This window comes from Scyliorhinus canicula, chromosome 2 (genome assembly GCF_902713615.1).
Source record: "Scyliorhinus canicula chromosome 2, sScyCan1.1, whole genome shotgun sequence".
Taxonomy (NCBI): domain Eukaryota; kingdom Metazoa; phylum Chordata; class Chondrichthyes; order Carcharhiniformes; family Scyliorhinidae; genus Scyliorhinus; species Scyliorhinus canicula.
Window position 1 is genome coordinate 126,720,641 of NC_052147.1, and position 16,230 is coordinate 126,736,870.

The 16,230-nt window shown below is 43.3% G+C and overlaps 1 protein-coding gene across 1 annotated transcript in view; it reads right to left on the bottom strand.

Moving 5' to 3' along the window:
* The window catches only part of prkd1 (protein kinase D1), a 419,619-nt gene that overhangs the window by 116,882 nt on the left and 286,507 nt on the right, over positions 1 to 16,230 (bottom strand). The window contains exon 4 of the mRNA XM_038786278.1: positions 7,617 to 7,777. Coding sequence (XP_038642206.1) covers positions 7,617 to 7,777 — 161 coding nt within the window. The remainder of the gene's footprint in view (positions 1 to 7,616; positions 7,778 to 16,230) is intronic.

Below are 16,230 nucleotides of genomic sequence, written 5' to 3' on the forward strand. Positions count from 1 at the left end.
CCGGTGCCACTGTGCATGTACGGACCCTGTGGTGCCCAGTTGATGCCGGGATCAGCAGCTGGAGCGGCATGGGCCACTCCAGTGCCATTCTGGCTCCCTGTAGGGCCCAGAATTGCTGATCCTGAGGCCACGTTGACGCCGTCGGGAAACACGACAGCGTTTCCGACAGCGTCAACACTTCGCTTCAGGATCAGAGAATCCCGCCCTGGGTGTCCATGTGCACCAGTTACTGAAAGCAAGCATGCAGGTAAAGCAAGCAGTTAGGAAGGCAAATGGTATGTTGGACTTCATTGAAAGAGGACTTGAGCACAGAAACAAAGATGTCTTGCTGCAGCTATACAGGGCCTTGGTGAGGCCACACCCTGAGTATTGTGTGCAGTTTTAGCCTCCATATCTAAGAAAGATTGTACTTGCCAGAGAGGGAGCGCAGCGAAGGCTCAGCAGGCTGATTTGTGGGATGGCAGGATTGTGGTATAAGGAGGTTGGGTTGACTAGGCCTGTATTCACTGGAGTTTAGAAGAATGAGAGAGGACCTCATTAAAACATTTAAAATTCTGACGGGGCTGGAGAGACTGGAGGCAGAGATGTTGTTTCCTCAGGCTGTGGGGGCAGGGGTGGGAGGGGGTCAACAGTCTACGGCTACAGGGTAGACCATTTAGGATTAAGATTAAGAGAAATCTCTTCATTCAGAGGGTGGTGAATTATTGTATCCATAGATCAAAGAAACGTGGTTTTAAGTTTCAACACCAGAGGATTGAGATCAGAACATTGGCAATGTTGTGCAGGAAGAAATAGGCAGCTTTGGTGATTGTTAGACAATGAGATTTGCAGTCCAGTTCGGGTCAAAGTCAATAACAAGTCTATTTCATTTTGAGTAAAAGGTTAGAAAGGGGGTGGATTCAGTGTCACAAACTGAGGTAGCCATTAGGGTGAGGGGTATTAGACAAGTAGAGCTTTGGGTCTTCAAAACAGATGTGGAATATGGAATGGCATTCATTTGGCAAACACCAGCATTACTGTGATACTTGCGTGGCACAACATGGCCGGTAGATGCCGGGAGATCCCAATACCGGGATCTAACTGGCTCGCAAAATCTAACACGATCACGTGCGGTGCCGCAATGTGAACCCCGCCCATTGTGGGTGGGATCACTTTCTGGCAAATATACATAAGAACATAAGAACTAGGAGCAGGAGTAGGCCATCTGGCCCCTCGAGCCTGCTCCGCCATTCAATGAGATCATGGCTGATCTTTTGTGGACTCAGCTCCACTTTCCGGCCCGAACACCATAACCCTTAATCCCTTTATTCTTCAAAAAACTATCTATCTTTACCTTAAAAACATGTAATGAAGGAGCCTCAACTGCTTCACTGGGCAAGGAATTCCATAGATTCACAACCCTTTGGGTGAAGAAGTTCCTCCTAAACTCAGTTCTAAATCTACTTCCCCTTATTTTGAGGCTATGCCCCCTAGTTCTGCTGTCACCCGCCAGTGGAAACAACCTGCCCGCATCTATCCTATCTATTCCCTTCATAATTTTAAATGTTTCTATAAGATCCCCCCTCATCCTTCTAAATTCCAACGAGTACAGTCCCAGTCTACTCAACCTCTCCTCATAATCCAACCCCTTCAGCTCTGGGATTAACCTAGTGAATCTCCTCTGCACACCCTCCAGCGCCAGTACGTCCTTTCTCAAGTAAGGAGACCAAAACTGAACACAATACTCCAGGTGTGGCCGCACTAACACCTTATACAATTGCAACATAACCTCCCTAGTCTTAAACTCCATCCCTCTAGCAATGAAGGACAAAATTCCATTTGCCTTCTTAATCACCTGTTGCACTTGTAAACCAACCTTCTGTGACTCATGCACTAGCACACCCAAGTCTCTCTGAACAGCGGCATGCTTTAATATTTTATCGTTTAAATAATAATCCCGTTTGCTGTTATTCCTACCAAAATGGATAACCTCACATTTGTCAACATTGTATTCCATCTGCCAGACCCGAGCCCATTCACTTAACCTATCCAAATCCCTCTGCAGACTTCCAGTATCCTCTGCACTTTTCGCTTTACCACTCATCTTAGTGTCATCTGCAAACTTGGACACATTGCCCTTGGTCCCCAACTCCAAATCATCAATGTAAATTGTGAACAATTGTGGGCCCAACACGGATCCCTGAGGGACACCACTAGCTACTGATTGCCAACCAGAGAAACACCCATTTATCCCAACTCTTTGCTTTCTATTAATTAACCAATCCTCTATCCATGCTACTACTTTACCCTTAATGCCATGCATCTTTATCTTATGCAGCAACCTTTTGTGTGGCACCTTGTCAAAGGCTTTCTGGAAATCCAGATATACCACATCCATCGGCTCCCCGTTATCTACTGCACTGGTAATGTCCTCAAAAAATGCCACTAAATTAGTTAGGCACGACCTGCCTTTTACGAACCCATGCTGCGTCTGCCCAATGGGACAATTTCTATCCAGATGCCTCGCAATTTCTTCCTTGATGATAGATTCCAGCATCTTCCCTATTACCGAAGTTAAACTCACTGGCCTATAATTTCCTGCTTTCTGCCTACCTCCTTTTTTAAACAGTGGCGTCACGTTTGCTAATTTCCAATCCACCGGGACCACCCCAGAGTCTAGTGAATTTCGGTAAATTATCACTAATGCATCTGCAATTTCCCTAGCCATCTCTTTTAGCACTCTGGGATGCATTCCATCAGGGCCAGGAGACTTGTCTACCTTTAGCCCCATTAGCTTGCCCATCACTCCCTCCTTAGTGATAACAATCGTCTCAAGGTCCTCACCTGTCATAGCCTCATTTCTATCAGTCACTGGCATGTTATTTGTGTCTTCCACTGTGAAGACCAACCCAAAAAACCTGTTCAGTTCCTCAGCCATTTCCTCATTTCCCATTATTAAAACTCCCTTCTCATCCTCTAAAGGACCAATATTTACCTTAGCCACTCTTTTTTGTCTTATATATTTGTAAAAACTTTTACTGTCTGTTTTTATATTCTGAGCAAGTTTACTCTCATACTCTATCTTACTCTTCTTTATAGCTTTTTTAGTAGCTTTCTGTTGCCCCCTAAAGATTTCCCAGTCCTCTAATCTCCCAGCAATCTTTGCCACTTTATATGCTTTTTCCTTCAATTTGATACTCTCCCTTATTTCCTTAGATATCCACGGTCGATTTTCCCTCTTTCTTCCGTCCTTCCTTTTGTTGGTATAAACCTTTGCTGAGCACTGTGAAAAATCGCTTGGAAGGTTCTCCACTGTTCCTCAACTGTTCCACCATAAAGTCTTAGCTCCCAGTCTACCTTAGCTAGTTCTTCTCTCATCCCCTTGTAATCTCCTTTGTTTAAACACAAAACACTAGTATTTGATTTTACTTTCTCACCCTCCATCTGTATTTTAAATTCCACCATATTGTGATCGCTCCTTCCGAGAGGATCCCTAACTATGAGATCATGAATCAATCCTGTCTCATTACACAGGACAAGATCTAGGACCGCTTGTTCCCTCGTAGGTTCCATTACATACTGTTCTAGGAAACTATCGCGGATACATTCTATAAACTCCTCCTCACGGTTGCCTTGACCGACCTGGTTAAACCAATCGACATGTAGATTAAAATCCCCCATGATAACTGCTGTACCATTTCTACATGCATCAGTTATTTCTTTGTTTATTGCCTGCCCCACCATCTCGTTACTATTTGGTGGCCGATAGACTACTCCTATCAGTGACTTTTTCGCCTTACTATTCCTGATTTCCACCCAAATGGATTCAACCTTATCCTCCATAGCACCGATGTCATCCCTTACTATTGCCCGGATGTCATCCTTAAATAACAGAGCAACACCACCTCCCTTACCATCCACTCTGTCCTTCCGAATAGTTTGATACCCTCGGATATTTAACTCCCAGTCGTGACCATCCTTTAACCATGTTTCAGTAATGGCCACTAAATCATAGTCCTTCACGATGATTTGTGCCACCAACTCATTTACTTTATTCCGAATACTACGAGCATTCAGGTAAAGTACACTTATGTTGGTTTTTTTACCTCTGTTTTGAATCTTAACATCTCCAGTTTTATTCCTTTTGTTATTACTGGGCCTATTCACTGTGCTCCCCTCAGTCACTGTACCTTGTACTGTCGCCCTTATGGATTTCTGACTATGTCTTCTCTGCCTTGCCCTTTTCCCCTTACTTCCTTTTGTTTCTGTCCCTGTTTTACTACCTTCCAACTTCCAGCATTGGTTCCCATCCCCCTGCCACATTAGTTTAAACCCTCCCCAACAGCTCTAGAAAACACCCCCCCTAGGACATCGGTTCCAGTCCTGCCCAAGTGCAGACCGTCCGGTTTGTACTGGTCCCACCTCCCCCAGAACCGGTCCCAATGCCCCAGGAATTTGAATCCCTCCCCTGAGCCCCTGAGATCTAGCAAAAGCGTGGGATCTAACTCCCTCGCATTGGAGACCTCGGGCGAGCGCCAGTCAGTACTGGTCTCCACCAACGGGGACCAGACAGAACGGCACTCGTGGAGGTCTCCCAGGGGGCTTAACACCATGGCCTCTGGGAAAGATGATACCCTGGCAATGCTGGTGCCAACCTGGCACCTTGGCACTTCCAGCCTGGCACTGCAAAGGTGCCCAGGTGGCGCTGGCAGGGGCACTGCCAGGGTGCCAAGCTGGCATATTTTGCACGTCAGTGATCGGGGCAGGTGGGTGTCATGTGGGAGGTGCGCGGGAGCCTGGGCACCATCTTATAGTGATTTAGGGATTGGGGTGTGGGGTTTGTGGGTCGCATCGGTTGCTTGAGTGATTGGGACACCATTTAATCTCTCACTGCTCTGAGGAGTTCTGGCGAACTAAGCTCTCACTGCAGAAAACGGGTCTATGTAAGGCCTCATCAGGGAGTTCCCTTCTGAGGCCCCTGATCTACCCAGATGGGCATTAGATAGCGGGGTGATTCTTGGTGCTCCGAGTGCCGATAAACACCCTGCTAATTTCTTGTGCTATGGGACTCTGTCGCCATTCGGATAGATCGTGCCCTATGTCACTGATACACATCAGGGTAATGTTATGATTATGGGAGCTGAATAGCTAAGTTGACTTGATGGCTAGTATAAGGTTCAGAATAACGCCAACAATGTTAGCCTATGGCTGATGTAAATTTGGCACCTGTTTCCTCACCCTACCTTTGAGAATGGAAGGCGAGATGGCAAACCATCACCTACTAAACTGTCAAGGAAAAAGCACCAACAGACGATAAGCTACAGACCTGCCTTCAGGCAGAGCACATCTGAATGAATGATATTGTGGCAAAATTCATTGAGTTAAAATTTTTATTTTGGTGACTTGCATTGGTGAAATGTTAATATTTCAAGTGACATTCGTTGTCTTAATGTTAATATTTTGATATTAATCATTTCTGTTGATTAGAGAAACCTTCCAGTGACTTTCATCTATTACTGTTTTGGATGTGAAGCACTTCACTTTCTATCAAATGCCAGGACAGGTGGAAACTTTAAACAAAAATGTGCATGCAGTTTAGCTCAGTTGGCTGGACAGCTGGTTTGTGAATCGAGCCCAAGAGCGTTGGTTCAATTCCCGGTTCAGCACCGACTGAAGTTATTCAAGAAGGCACCGTCTTCTCAAACTGTCCCCTTGCGTGAGGTGTGGTGGTCCTCAGGTTAAATCATCACCAGTCAGCTCTCCCCTCAAAGGGGAAAGCTGCCTATGGGTCTACAGTGCCTTTTTACTTTACTTTCCTACGCTCAACACCATCCCCTTGGCTTCCTGTCCTGTTAAAAAATGCTCCTCCACATATCCACTGACTTGCAATAACCCACAAAATGATAGAAAAAGTTCACAATGCTCCCTCACCTATCACTTGATGTTGATCTATTCAGCACCACCCACCCCCTCCCCTCCACCCCCAAGATATGACTCCCATCAACAAGGCCAATCTAGAAAAATCCTCCCACACAGGACTTCAACACAAATTCCACCTGGATAAATGAATAGGAATCATTGGACATGACAGACAAGTACTTGGTCTTAAACCCAACCCAACAATTTCCTGGTTTCAACCTTCCTAGGAAAGAATGGTCCTCCTGTAAGAGGTTCACGGTCAGACAAGGCCCCTACTTGGTCAACCTGCACAGACAGGACATTAGCGTCCCCATGTGCCTGTGGGAGAGAGCAAACTATGCACCACATCATAGAAGAATGTCCAAACTACAGACTCAGCGGAGGCCTATCCACATTCAGCACAGCAGGACTGGAAGAAACTGCTTGGCTCCAGGACTTTACATTCGCAAAATAAAATAAAACTGTTTGAGTTAAGGCTGCCTGTCCCTGAGAAGTAAATAGAGGGACTTTGAACTTCCTCTCTTATCACCCAAATCTCCTTATTCATTCACAGATATCTTTCAATCCCTTCATCCCAATACATCTCCAGACATCTCCCGACCTGCATATGAGTTTCCTGCAATGGTGCTTCCTCAGAGGCTTGCTTCAAATTATGACATTATCAAGCGCAGTAAGGAACAATCAGATTTTCTGGTGTTTATTGTCAGTCTTAGAGTGTTGAAAAAATCCTCACCGAGTCCTGCACTGTATTTTCTGTTTCTTTGAATGCATTTTATGGCATAAGTATAAGTCACATTAAAAATTGAAAAGCTTTCCTGATTACAGGTTCTTAAACACGCTGTGCCTAATGTGCATGAATGATGGTTGAATGGGTTGAAGCTTTAATTTTCATACTTGAAGGTGGAATATAGAGCAGCAATATAAAACAGCAATGCTTTTGATGCTCTTCCAGCATCCAGAGTATTTATTCCTATTTTCACAGTTCGTGAGCCTGATGGGGAATTTTGGTGCACCATTGCCATAGGGTGAATGGACACCTTTTGATTACCAGGCTTTCCCCATGCAGGAAACTAAAGGCCAGGGAGTATCTTTTCATTCTTTGAACTTCATTCACAATTCTTACAATTATTCGTGAAGCATTCAAGACTAAATTTTTTCACAATAATTACAATTGTGGAATATAGCATTTATTTAAATTAAAAAGTTTAAAAGCAATGGAGACCAATTATGCATGTGCCAATAAGCCATCTATCAATTCACTTTTACCATTTAAAACTGTGTAAGTTACTTTCATAAATTTTTCTACTGTGCCTTCCTAAAATGCTCAAATCAAAGCCTTTGCAGTAAAGCTGTTTTTCCCTTGGGAATTGAGGCGGTCTCTCAAAGTCCCCCAGTATAACGAGAGGGCTATAGTTATTTCTATAGCAATCAGCTGCTGTGAATAATACCTGAAGAAATTGTTATGAACCATTGACTGTCTGATGTCATATTGTATCATAGTGTGGAATTTAATAAATGCTGCAAATTATATTGCAGTGTAAATCAACAGATGTTGATTATTTCTCTAACAGAATTCCCATTAAAAACTGGGACTCCAACCTTATAAAAAAAACTCACTGCAGATTGTCCAAGTGTGCCCACATGTGTTTTCAGGAGACATAGCCACCATGTTTAACAGTTTATTATAATGATGTGTGGATTTCTAAAAGACTACCTACCAGCAACATCTCCTCTGGAGCGCTCGGTGATAGATCATTAGAGACGGACCTTGAAGTACTCAATCCGGTGAGTGAGACATTGGAGAGGCGCCTCTTACGCACACCACTGCAGTTATTAGGAATTTTGAACGCACATCTCTTGTGGTAATTGAGACCACATCCTGCAAATATTTAAATTGAAATATGAATTCAGTAAGAAAATAGAAACAGACTCATTATCGAGTTAATAAAATCAATCTGTGGTTCTTTCCTTCCTGTGGGAAATTGATCAGCCAGCCACTGAAATTTCTCATGATCAAATCTTCATTAAAGTAAGGTACTGACTCTCTGTCAGTCGTGATCACATCGCAGATTTAGAAAGTTGTGGGTTCTGCTCCAAGTCCAGAAATATGAGGACAAAATATAGGTTGACACTCCAGTGCAATACTGAGAGAGTGCTACATTGTCTCTGGTGCTGCCTTTCAGAAGTTAAACCAAGGCCCCATCTGCTCTATGAAGGTAATGTAAAAAAAAATCTCAAGACATTAATTCAAAGAAGATCAAAGGAGCTCACGTGGTAGCCTTGGTCAACATTTATTCCTCAACCAACATCACTAAAACAGGTTATCTGGTCATTACCTCATTTCTGTTTGTGCGATCTTACTGTGGGCAATTTGGTTGCTGCGTTTCCTACATTAAAACAGTGACTACACTTAATACTTAAATGGCTGTAGAGAGCTTTGGCATGGCTGAAAGTGCATATAAATGTAAGGCTTTCTTTAAGAAAAATGTCTGAACTGCGACCCTGACAGAGATTACATGTTAGCTTTGTTAAGAGGCCTCATTAAGGCTCAGCAATTAAAAAACACAGTGCCAATTTTTTATATTGACTGGAAAGCTTACTGCTGAAATGTGTTTTCTGTAGTTTTCAAGTAATTATTTTCCTTTTAGTTGGGCATATGAAAATCAATTTTAAGAACTTGTACTAAGAGAGCATAAGAATTTTTTAAAAAATACATTAATTGTCTATTAAAGACAAATTCATAACAAACACCAAACTGTTTAATCACTAAATCATTCCAACATAGCAGCTGAAGGAAATGAAATTTAATTAATAAATCTGGAATTAAAAAATTAAGTCTCATTCGTAATGATAACACAGCGAGTGGTCCGCGTCTGGAATGAATTATTTGGAAGTGAGGTGGAGGCATTCACTTAGATGATTAAGTGAATAGAAACAATGTGCAGGGATACGGCACAAAGTCATGATGCTCGTTGGAGGACTGGGGCAGACATGATGGGCCCAATGGCCTGCTTCTGCAACGTAACGATTCTGTGATCATAGAACTATTAGATTGTCATAAAAGCCCATTTCGTACACTCTCGAACTCTCAGGGGAGAAAATCTGCTATCCTTGTTCCATCTGATATATATTTTGTATCCCTTCATGGGATACAAACACTGAGAAGATCAGCGTTTATTGCCCATCCCTCATTGCACTGCAATCCATGTGGCGCAGATATGGTCAGTGCTGTTAAGGAGGGAGTTCCAGGTTTTTGATGCAGGGACAGTAAAGGAACAGTGATGATTCCAAATCAGGATGGTATGTGGCTTGGAGGACAACTTGCAGATGGTGTTCCCATGAGTCTGTCGCACTTATCCTTTTAGCTGGTAGAGGTCGTGGGTTTGCAAGGTGCTGTTGAAGGAGTCGCGGCAAGATGCTGCAGTGTGTCTTACAGATGGTGAGGATAGTGTAACTTCACCAGGTTCACAACTCATTTGAGGTATGCCTGGTGCTACACCTGAGATGCTCTCCTACAATCCTCATTGAACGAGGATTCATCCCCTGGCTTGATGGCAATGGGGGATTGGGTAGGAAATATGTAGGACCTTGAGTAATAGATTGTGGTTCAATACAATTCTGAAGTTGCTGATGGCCCACAGTGCCTCATGGATGACCAGTTTTGAGCTGCTAGAGCTGTTCAGAATCAATCCCATTTAACACGATGATAGTGCCACACCACATGGAGGGTGTCCTCAGTATGAAAATAGGACTTTGCTTCCACAAGATCTGTGCAGTGGTTACTAATACCAATACTATCATGGTGCATTTACTATAGGTAGATTGGGGAGGGTAAAGTCAAGAGTGTTTTTCCCTCTTGTTTGTTCTCTCACCACTTGTCGCAGGCTCAGCCTCGCAGATATTTCTGCCGCAGTGGTGCTGCCAAATCTGTCTAGGTGATGGACACTGAAGTTGTCCACACAGAGTACATCTGTCCCCTTGCCACTCTCAGTCTTCTTTTTAAGTGCTGTTCAACATGGAAGCGTACTGATTCATCAGCAGAGGGAAGGATGTAGGCGGTATTCAGCAGGGAAATTTTTTTGTCCATGACTTGATGCAGAGTGACTTCATGGAGTCCAAAATCAATGCTGAGGATTCTCAAGGACACACCCTCGTGTCTGTATACCACAGTGTTTCCATCTCTGGTGGATCTGTCCTGCCAGTGGGATTGGACTAATCCAGGGATGGTGATTGGTGATGTCTGGAACACTGGTTGTAAGGTATGATTTGGTGAGTACTGCAGGCAGGCTGTTGCTTGACTAGTCTGTGGGAGACAGCTCTCTCAATTTTGTCACTAGCTCCCAGATATTAGTAAGAAGGACTGTGCAGGGTCAAGGAGATTGGTTGTGCCATTGTCATTTTTGATACCTGGTTTGATGCTGGAGGGTCTGTCTGGCTTTATTCCTTTTTCACTTTTCTGTCGTGGTTTTTGTACAACCAAGTGGCTCACTCGGCTATTTCAAAGGCTTTTGAGAGTCAACCACATTACTGTGGGTCTGGAGTCACATGTACGCCAGTCCAGTAAGGATGGCCGATTTCCTCCTTCTGAAGGACATTAGTGAACTAGATGGGCTTTCATGACAATGCAGTAGTTTTCTTTGTTTACATTTTTTTAAAAATCCCAATGAAGGGGCAATTTAGCGTCGCCAATCACCTACTCTGCACCTCTTTGGGTTGTGGGGGCGAGACCCACACAGACACAGGGAGAATGTGCAAACTCCACACCGACAGTGATCCGGGGCCGGGATCGATCCCAGGTCCTCGGAGCCATGACGCAGCAGTGCTAACCACTGCACCACCGTGTCACCCAGTTTTACAATTGTTAATGAGACTAGCATTTTATTCCAGATTAATTAATTAAAAATGAACTAAATTAAAGTTCCACCAGCTGCCTGGCTGGGATTTGAACCCACATCCCCAGACTCTTAGCTTGGGTCTCTAGATTATTTGTCCAGTATGTGACCATCCACCACGGACTCAACATTATGGTTGACTCTTCACTGCTCTCTGAAATGGCTGAGCAAACCACCCAGTTGTTGCTGGTTGATATTGCACAATGTCATTGAGTGATGGTAAATAAACATTGACCTCACCAGCGATGCCCACATCACAAATATGAATAAAGAAAGTGAATTGACATGCCATCGTCAAACTTAATAAAACTGCTTGATTTCTTTCAAGTTCACCTTTAATGTTTTGATGACCAAATTACAGTTGCTTCAGAAAGTCAATGGAATGCAGTTAGCCTGAGTCCACAATCATGCTACTCATTCACAGCTCTTTATAATTTTCATAAACTCAAACCCTGAACTTCATGATAATGACAACATTTCTGCTCTCAATTGTCTTCGCTTACATTCATTAATTTCAAATTTGAGTGAGTAGATTCAATTAACAGTTTGAAAGACTTGTAGCTAATTAAAACCATGGTTCAGAAATTGTTGCAATGGTGCACCTTGTCATGAGTGGCATGAAGTACACTTTTTACCTCCTCCTTTGGATAGCAACATATCGGAATATCAACACAATAATGGTGCAGCAATGTCACATCCGGAGCCGCATGAAAATCCTGCCCAATGGCCCATCCCTTTAAACGTTGAAAGAATAGAGAAAATGATTGGACAGAGAAATTGGGTAAATTCGAGTCAAAACACATAAAGAAAAAGAAATCTTTTAAATTATTCATTCAAATTTTGTGGAATGTGGGCACGGCCGCTAGTTATTGCCCATCCCTAATTGCCCTTGAACTGAGTGACATTTGCGAGGGCATTTAAAAAGTCAACCACATTGCTGTGGATCTGGAGTCACGTGTAGGCCAGACCATGTAAGGATGGCAGATTTCCTTCCCGAAAGGACATTAGTGAACCAGATGTATTTTTACAACAATCGACAATGGTTTCATGGTCATCATTAGACTTATAATTCCAGATCTTTATTGAGTTCAAATTTCACCACTTACCATGGTGGGATTCGAACCTGGTACCCTGGGTCTCTGGATTACTTGTGCAGTGACAACACCACAATGCCACTGCTGCCAGAGAAGAAAGAGTAAAGAGACAAAGGATAAAATTCATAAAAATTAAAATATGTCCACAAAATGGACAGTCTGTTTGGAGATTGTAATCCGTGAGAAATTTTTTTTTTTTTAATACATTTAGAGTACCCAATTCACTTTTTACAATGAAGGGGTAATTTTAGTGTGACCAATCCACCTACCCTACACATCTTTGGGTTGTGGGGACGAAACCCACGCAAACACAGGGAGAATGTGAAAACTCCACACAGACAGTGACCCAGAGCCAGGTTTGAACCTGAGACCTCGGTGCCGTGAGGCAGCAGTGCTAACCAGTACGCCACCGTGCTGCCCTGCCCGTGAGAAATTAATGAGTGATTGGCAGATAAGGAGTTTGAAATATATAAATTTCCTTGACCTGTGAAGCATCGAGTTAACATGTCATAATCATAACAGTAGAGCCACTTTTATAGGTAGGAATCTTTTCAAAAACAAAGAAGACTAAAGGTAGAGTTTTCTATTTTGGAGACAAAGTGCAGTGGCAGGTGAAAAAGTTAGTGTGATTCCTGTTGATTGGTGGGGTTGATTTTTGGGTCTAATTTTCAGCTAATTAATTATGCATCAACAAGGAGCTCGTTGAATCTCATGCCGAGACAGACAGGGATTCATCCACCCTGCTGTAATCTCATGGGGTTGGGTGCGCTGATGCTATATTTAAATGGCACCCACACACACATATATACTGCAGGTCAGGTATGTGCTATGATTCAGCGATCCACCTAAAGGAATTCCTCCTCAAGGGCAGCACGGTAGCACAGTGGTTAACATAATTACTTCACAGCTCCAGGATCCCAGGTTCAATACCCAGCTTGGGTCACTGTCTGTGCGGAGTCTGCACATTCTCCCCGTGTCTGCGTGGGTTTCCTCCGGGTGCTCCGGTTTCCTCCCACAGTCCGCAGTCCAAAGATGTGCAGGTTAGGTGGATTAGCCATGGTGGAAGTGTGGGCTTGGGTAGGGTGCTCTTTCCAAGAGCCGGTGCAGACTTGATGGGCCGAATGGCCTCCTTCTGCACTTTAAATTCTAAGAAATCTAAGGAGTCACCGGGGGGGATCAGCATCCAGAGCCAACAGAAGAGGACAATCCTGCACACAGGACACAAGTGAATACACTTTGCCAGGGTAAGAATAACACACCACTACTCATTTCAAACTCTCACTTGTAAGGGCACCAGGCAGAATCCAGATGGACTACAATCCCCAAACACAGCTGATTTACAATGTCCACATCTTCCGCTTGGTTTAATTGTTTTGAACTTTAACCTGTCTGTCTATTTTCTCTCAATGCACTCTGTTTCCTTCTTTCATTTTTTCTATATCTACTTTGACAAGACAAGCAGATGGGGCATCAGCATTGGATGTCTGCCAGCCATTTTAAGTTCGCCATCTCATGTAGACTCCTGCACAAACACTGTCTTAATCTCTTACTGGGGAGGGCTCAGCAAACACAACAAGCAGGCATGCTTCTGAAATATTCGTTCATCCAATCCACAGTTCACAGTCAATCCACCTGTTGTTATGCAGGACAGGATTGTCCACAACCAACGGGGGAACGCAAAGATCGGGGGTGGGAGTGAAATCCTTTTCCATTAATGAATGGCACAGGCTGCTGCCGGGGGGCTCTCATGGTTGCATGCATGCAGCTGATCATGCCCTACACTTGGAGGAAACCTGAGATCACAGCGAACTCCACAGCTCTGGCAGTCTGGCTTGCCTTATCCACGTGGAACTATATGTAAAGGCAAGTATTATTAAAAAGGCATCAGTTATCTCCCTTTGTGAGATTTCGCAAATATCCCCAGTGGAGTCCTGGAAGGATCCGCGTGCAAATAAGTTCATTGTGGCGGTAACCTTCAGAGCAATCGGCACTGGATGTCCTCCAAGTCTGTGTGACATGAGTTTCTCATGGAGGATGGGGGAAATATGAACTACCACATCCATGTACAAGTGAATGCGTCTGTAGCACTATCTTTCACTCATCTCCACATACGAGCTGCATCTTCTGTCGACCCTTGGCTGCACCAAATGTCTTTGTGAATTTGTATCCTCCTCATCACGTTCTGGGTCTTCCTGGTGCCCCACTGGCTCTCATTCCTCAGAGCGAAGACCTTCCCTGAGTTTTGAAATCAGCAATGGGCACTTACTCTCCTCATTCTAATCAGAGCTATCACCAACAAGGCAGATTTGTCGATAGCCTGCAATCTCCAATCTTCCTTGTATCCGTGAACAAAAGCAATTGAGCAATAGGGCAGGCAGTTGGTGATGTGGTATTGTCACTAGATGAGTGATCCAGGGCAAGATCTGGGGACCCGGGTTCAAACAAGGCAGATGCTAAAATTTGAATTTAAAAAAATCTGTAATTAAAAGTCAAATGGTGACCATGAAGTCATCGTTGATTATCGTAAAAACCCATCTGGTTCATTAATATCCTTTGGGGAAGGAAATCTGCTGTCCTTACCTGATCTGACCGACATGCAACTCCAGATTCACCCTCTGAAAAGGAGGGTAGTTAAGGACACTATAAATGCCAGCGGCACCAACATTCTCTAGATGAGTAAAAGAAAATCAATGGCCTCCCTCCATATAGTCCTTCCCTAGCCCTTGACATTGCCTCAGTCTGCACATTACACACCAAAGCGTCCCTTGCTGGCTGATATCATCCTGGAGGACGAAGCATTGAAAAGCTGAGCTTTCTTGCACATTTGAAACGAGGGTCGTTATTAGAGTCACGGTCATCCTTGGCAATAACATTCGATCCCCCAGTCCTTGCACTTGTGTCCTGATTGAAAGCCTGTTGCCTTGAAAGTCGAGGGTCCACGCTGCCTCTGCACAGCAGATGTGGCCACTGTTTGTTTTGACCTGACATTCATTCAGATGACAATTTGCGCCTCAGCATCTAAACATGATGGATTCTGGCCTGAATGTGCACCATGACTAAAGGAGCAAAGCTTATTAATTGTGCTTGAGATCCTCAGGTCCACCCTCTCCATGGTTTGAACACGACAGAAAGTACAGAGGTGAAGCAGAAATGGAAATTAGGAAAGCAAAGAGAGGATATTAAAAAACGTTGACAGACAAAATCAAAGAAAATCCTAAGATGTGTTGCCAATACGTTAAGAGCAAGTGAATAAATAAGGAAAAGGTAGGGTCTGTCTTGGTAACTTGTAGATTGGTTTAGAAGATGTGGTTGTCTCTGCCTTCACTAAAGAAAGTGATGATTCAGACATTTAAGTTAATCCAACCTATGCAGGGAACTGGAGTTTCTCACCCTGGAGTACTTCTTTTGAATATTTCTGCAGCTTCTCTAATATCTCCATAACTTTTCTAAAGTGTCGTGCCAGAACTGGACACAATACTCCAGTTGGGGCTAAATAACCACTTTTACACTCATTCACCACAGCCTGATATACCTCTCCCTTTACTTACTGATTACAGCTGTTTCATTATTACATGTAGTTACCTAAATCTACAATTACCTAACAAAAGCAAAACAGTTGCTTATTTTACAATTATAGTATTCGAAACAGATAATGTTTAGAGATAACATTGATAATTTAGTAAATAAGGAGTTAAAGGCCCACAATTAGAAATTGTTTAGATTAAAATGTTTAAGTATCTCTCTTTCCCATCACCCTCCCCCCGCCATCTTTAATTTTCAGGCTCCGTACAGCAGTAACTATGGTAACATATGTAAGACCTCACGAGGCAGAACTGTTAAATTATTTCTTTGACAGATTCTTAATAGCTCGAGAGAAGGAACTTGCAAAACAAACTGAGACATTCCAGTTTATTTGATCCACATAAGGTTTGTCTTCGATATAAATATAGAAATTGTTAAACCATTTACAAACTGAACACTCCAATAAATGTTTACATACTAGATCCTTCAAAACTGTGCAGTTTGACTTTGGGAAATCTATTTTCTCAACATCATCTTCTGGAGGTTTCTCGAGCCAAAACTGCCCTTTATACTGATTGTAACATACAAAACCTGTTTTTTTTAAATTGCCTTTATGACCAAAAATAGCTTCTATCCAGAGTCTGAGATTCTAAACCCAGCAGCTCTTGTGGAAGAAATAGTTAAGAAGAGTCCGTAAGTTGTTCTGCCTGTTCTCTGCACGTTTTCCTGATGCAAATTATCAAAAGTGTCTGAGAATTCTGGACATCTTCACTATAGCGTCCAGGGATTATTGCCAAACAGTTTTGCAAGCTGTTGACCAAGAT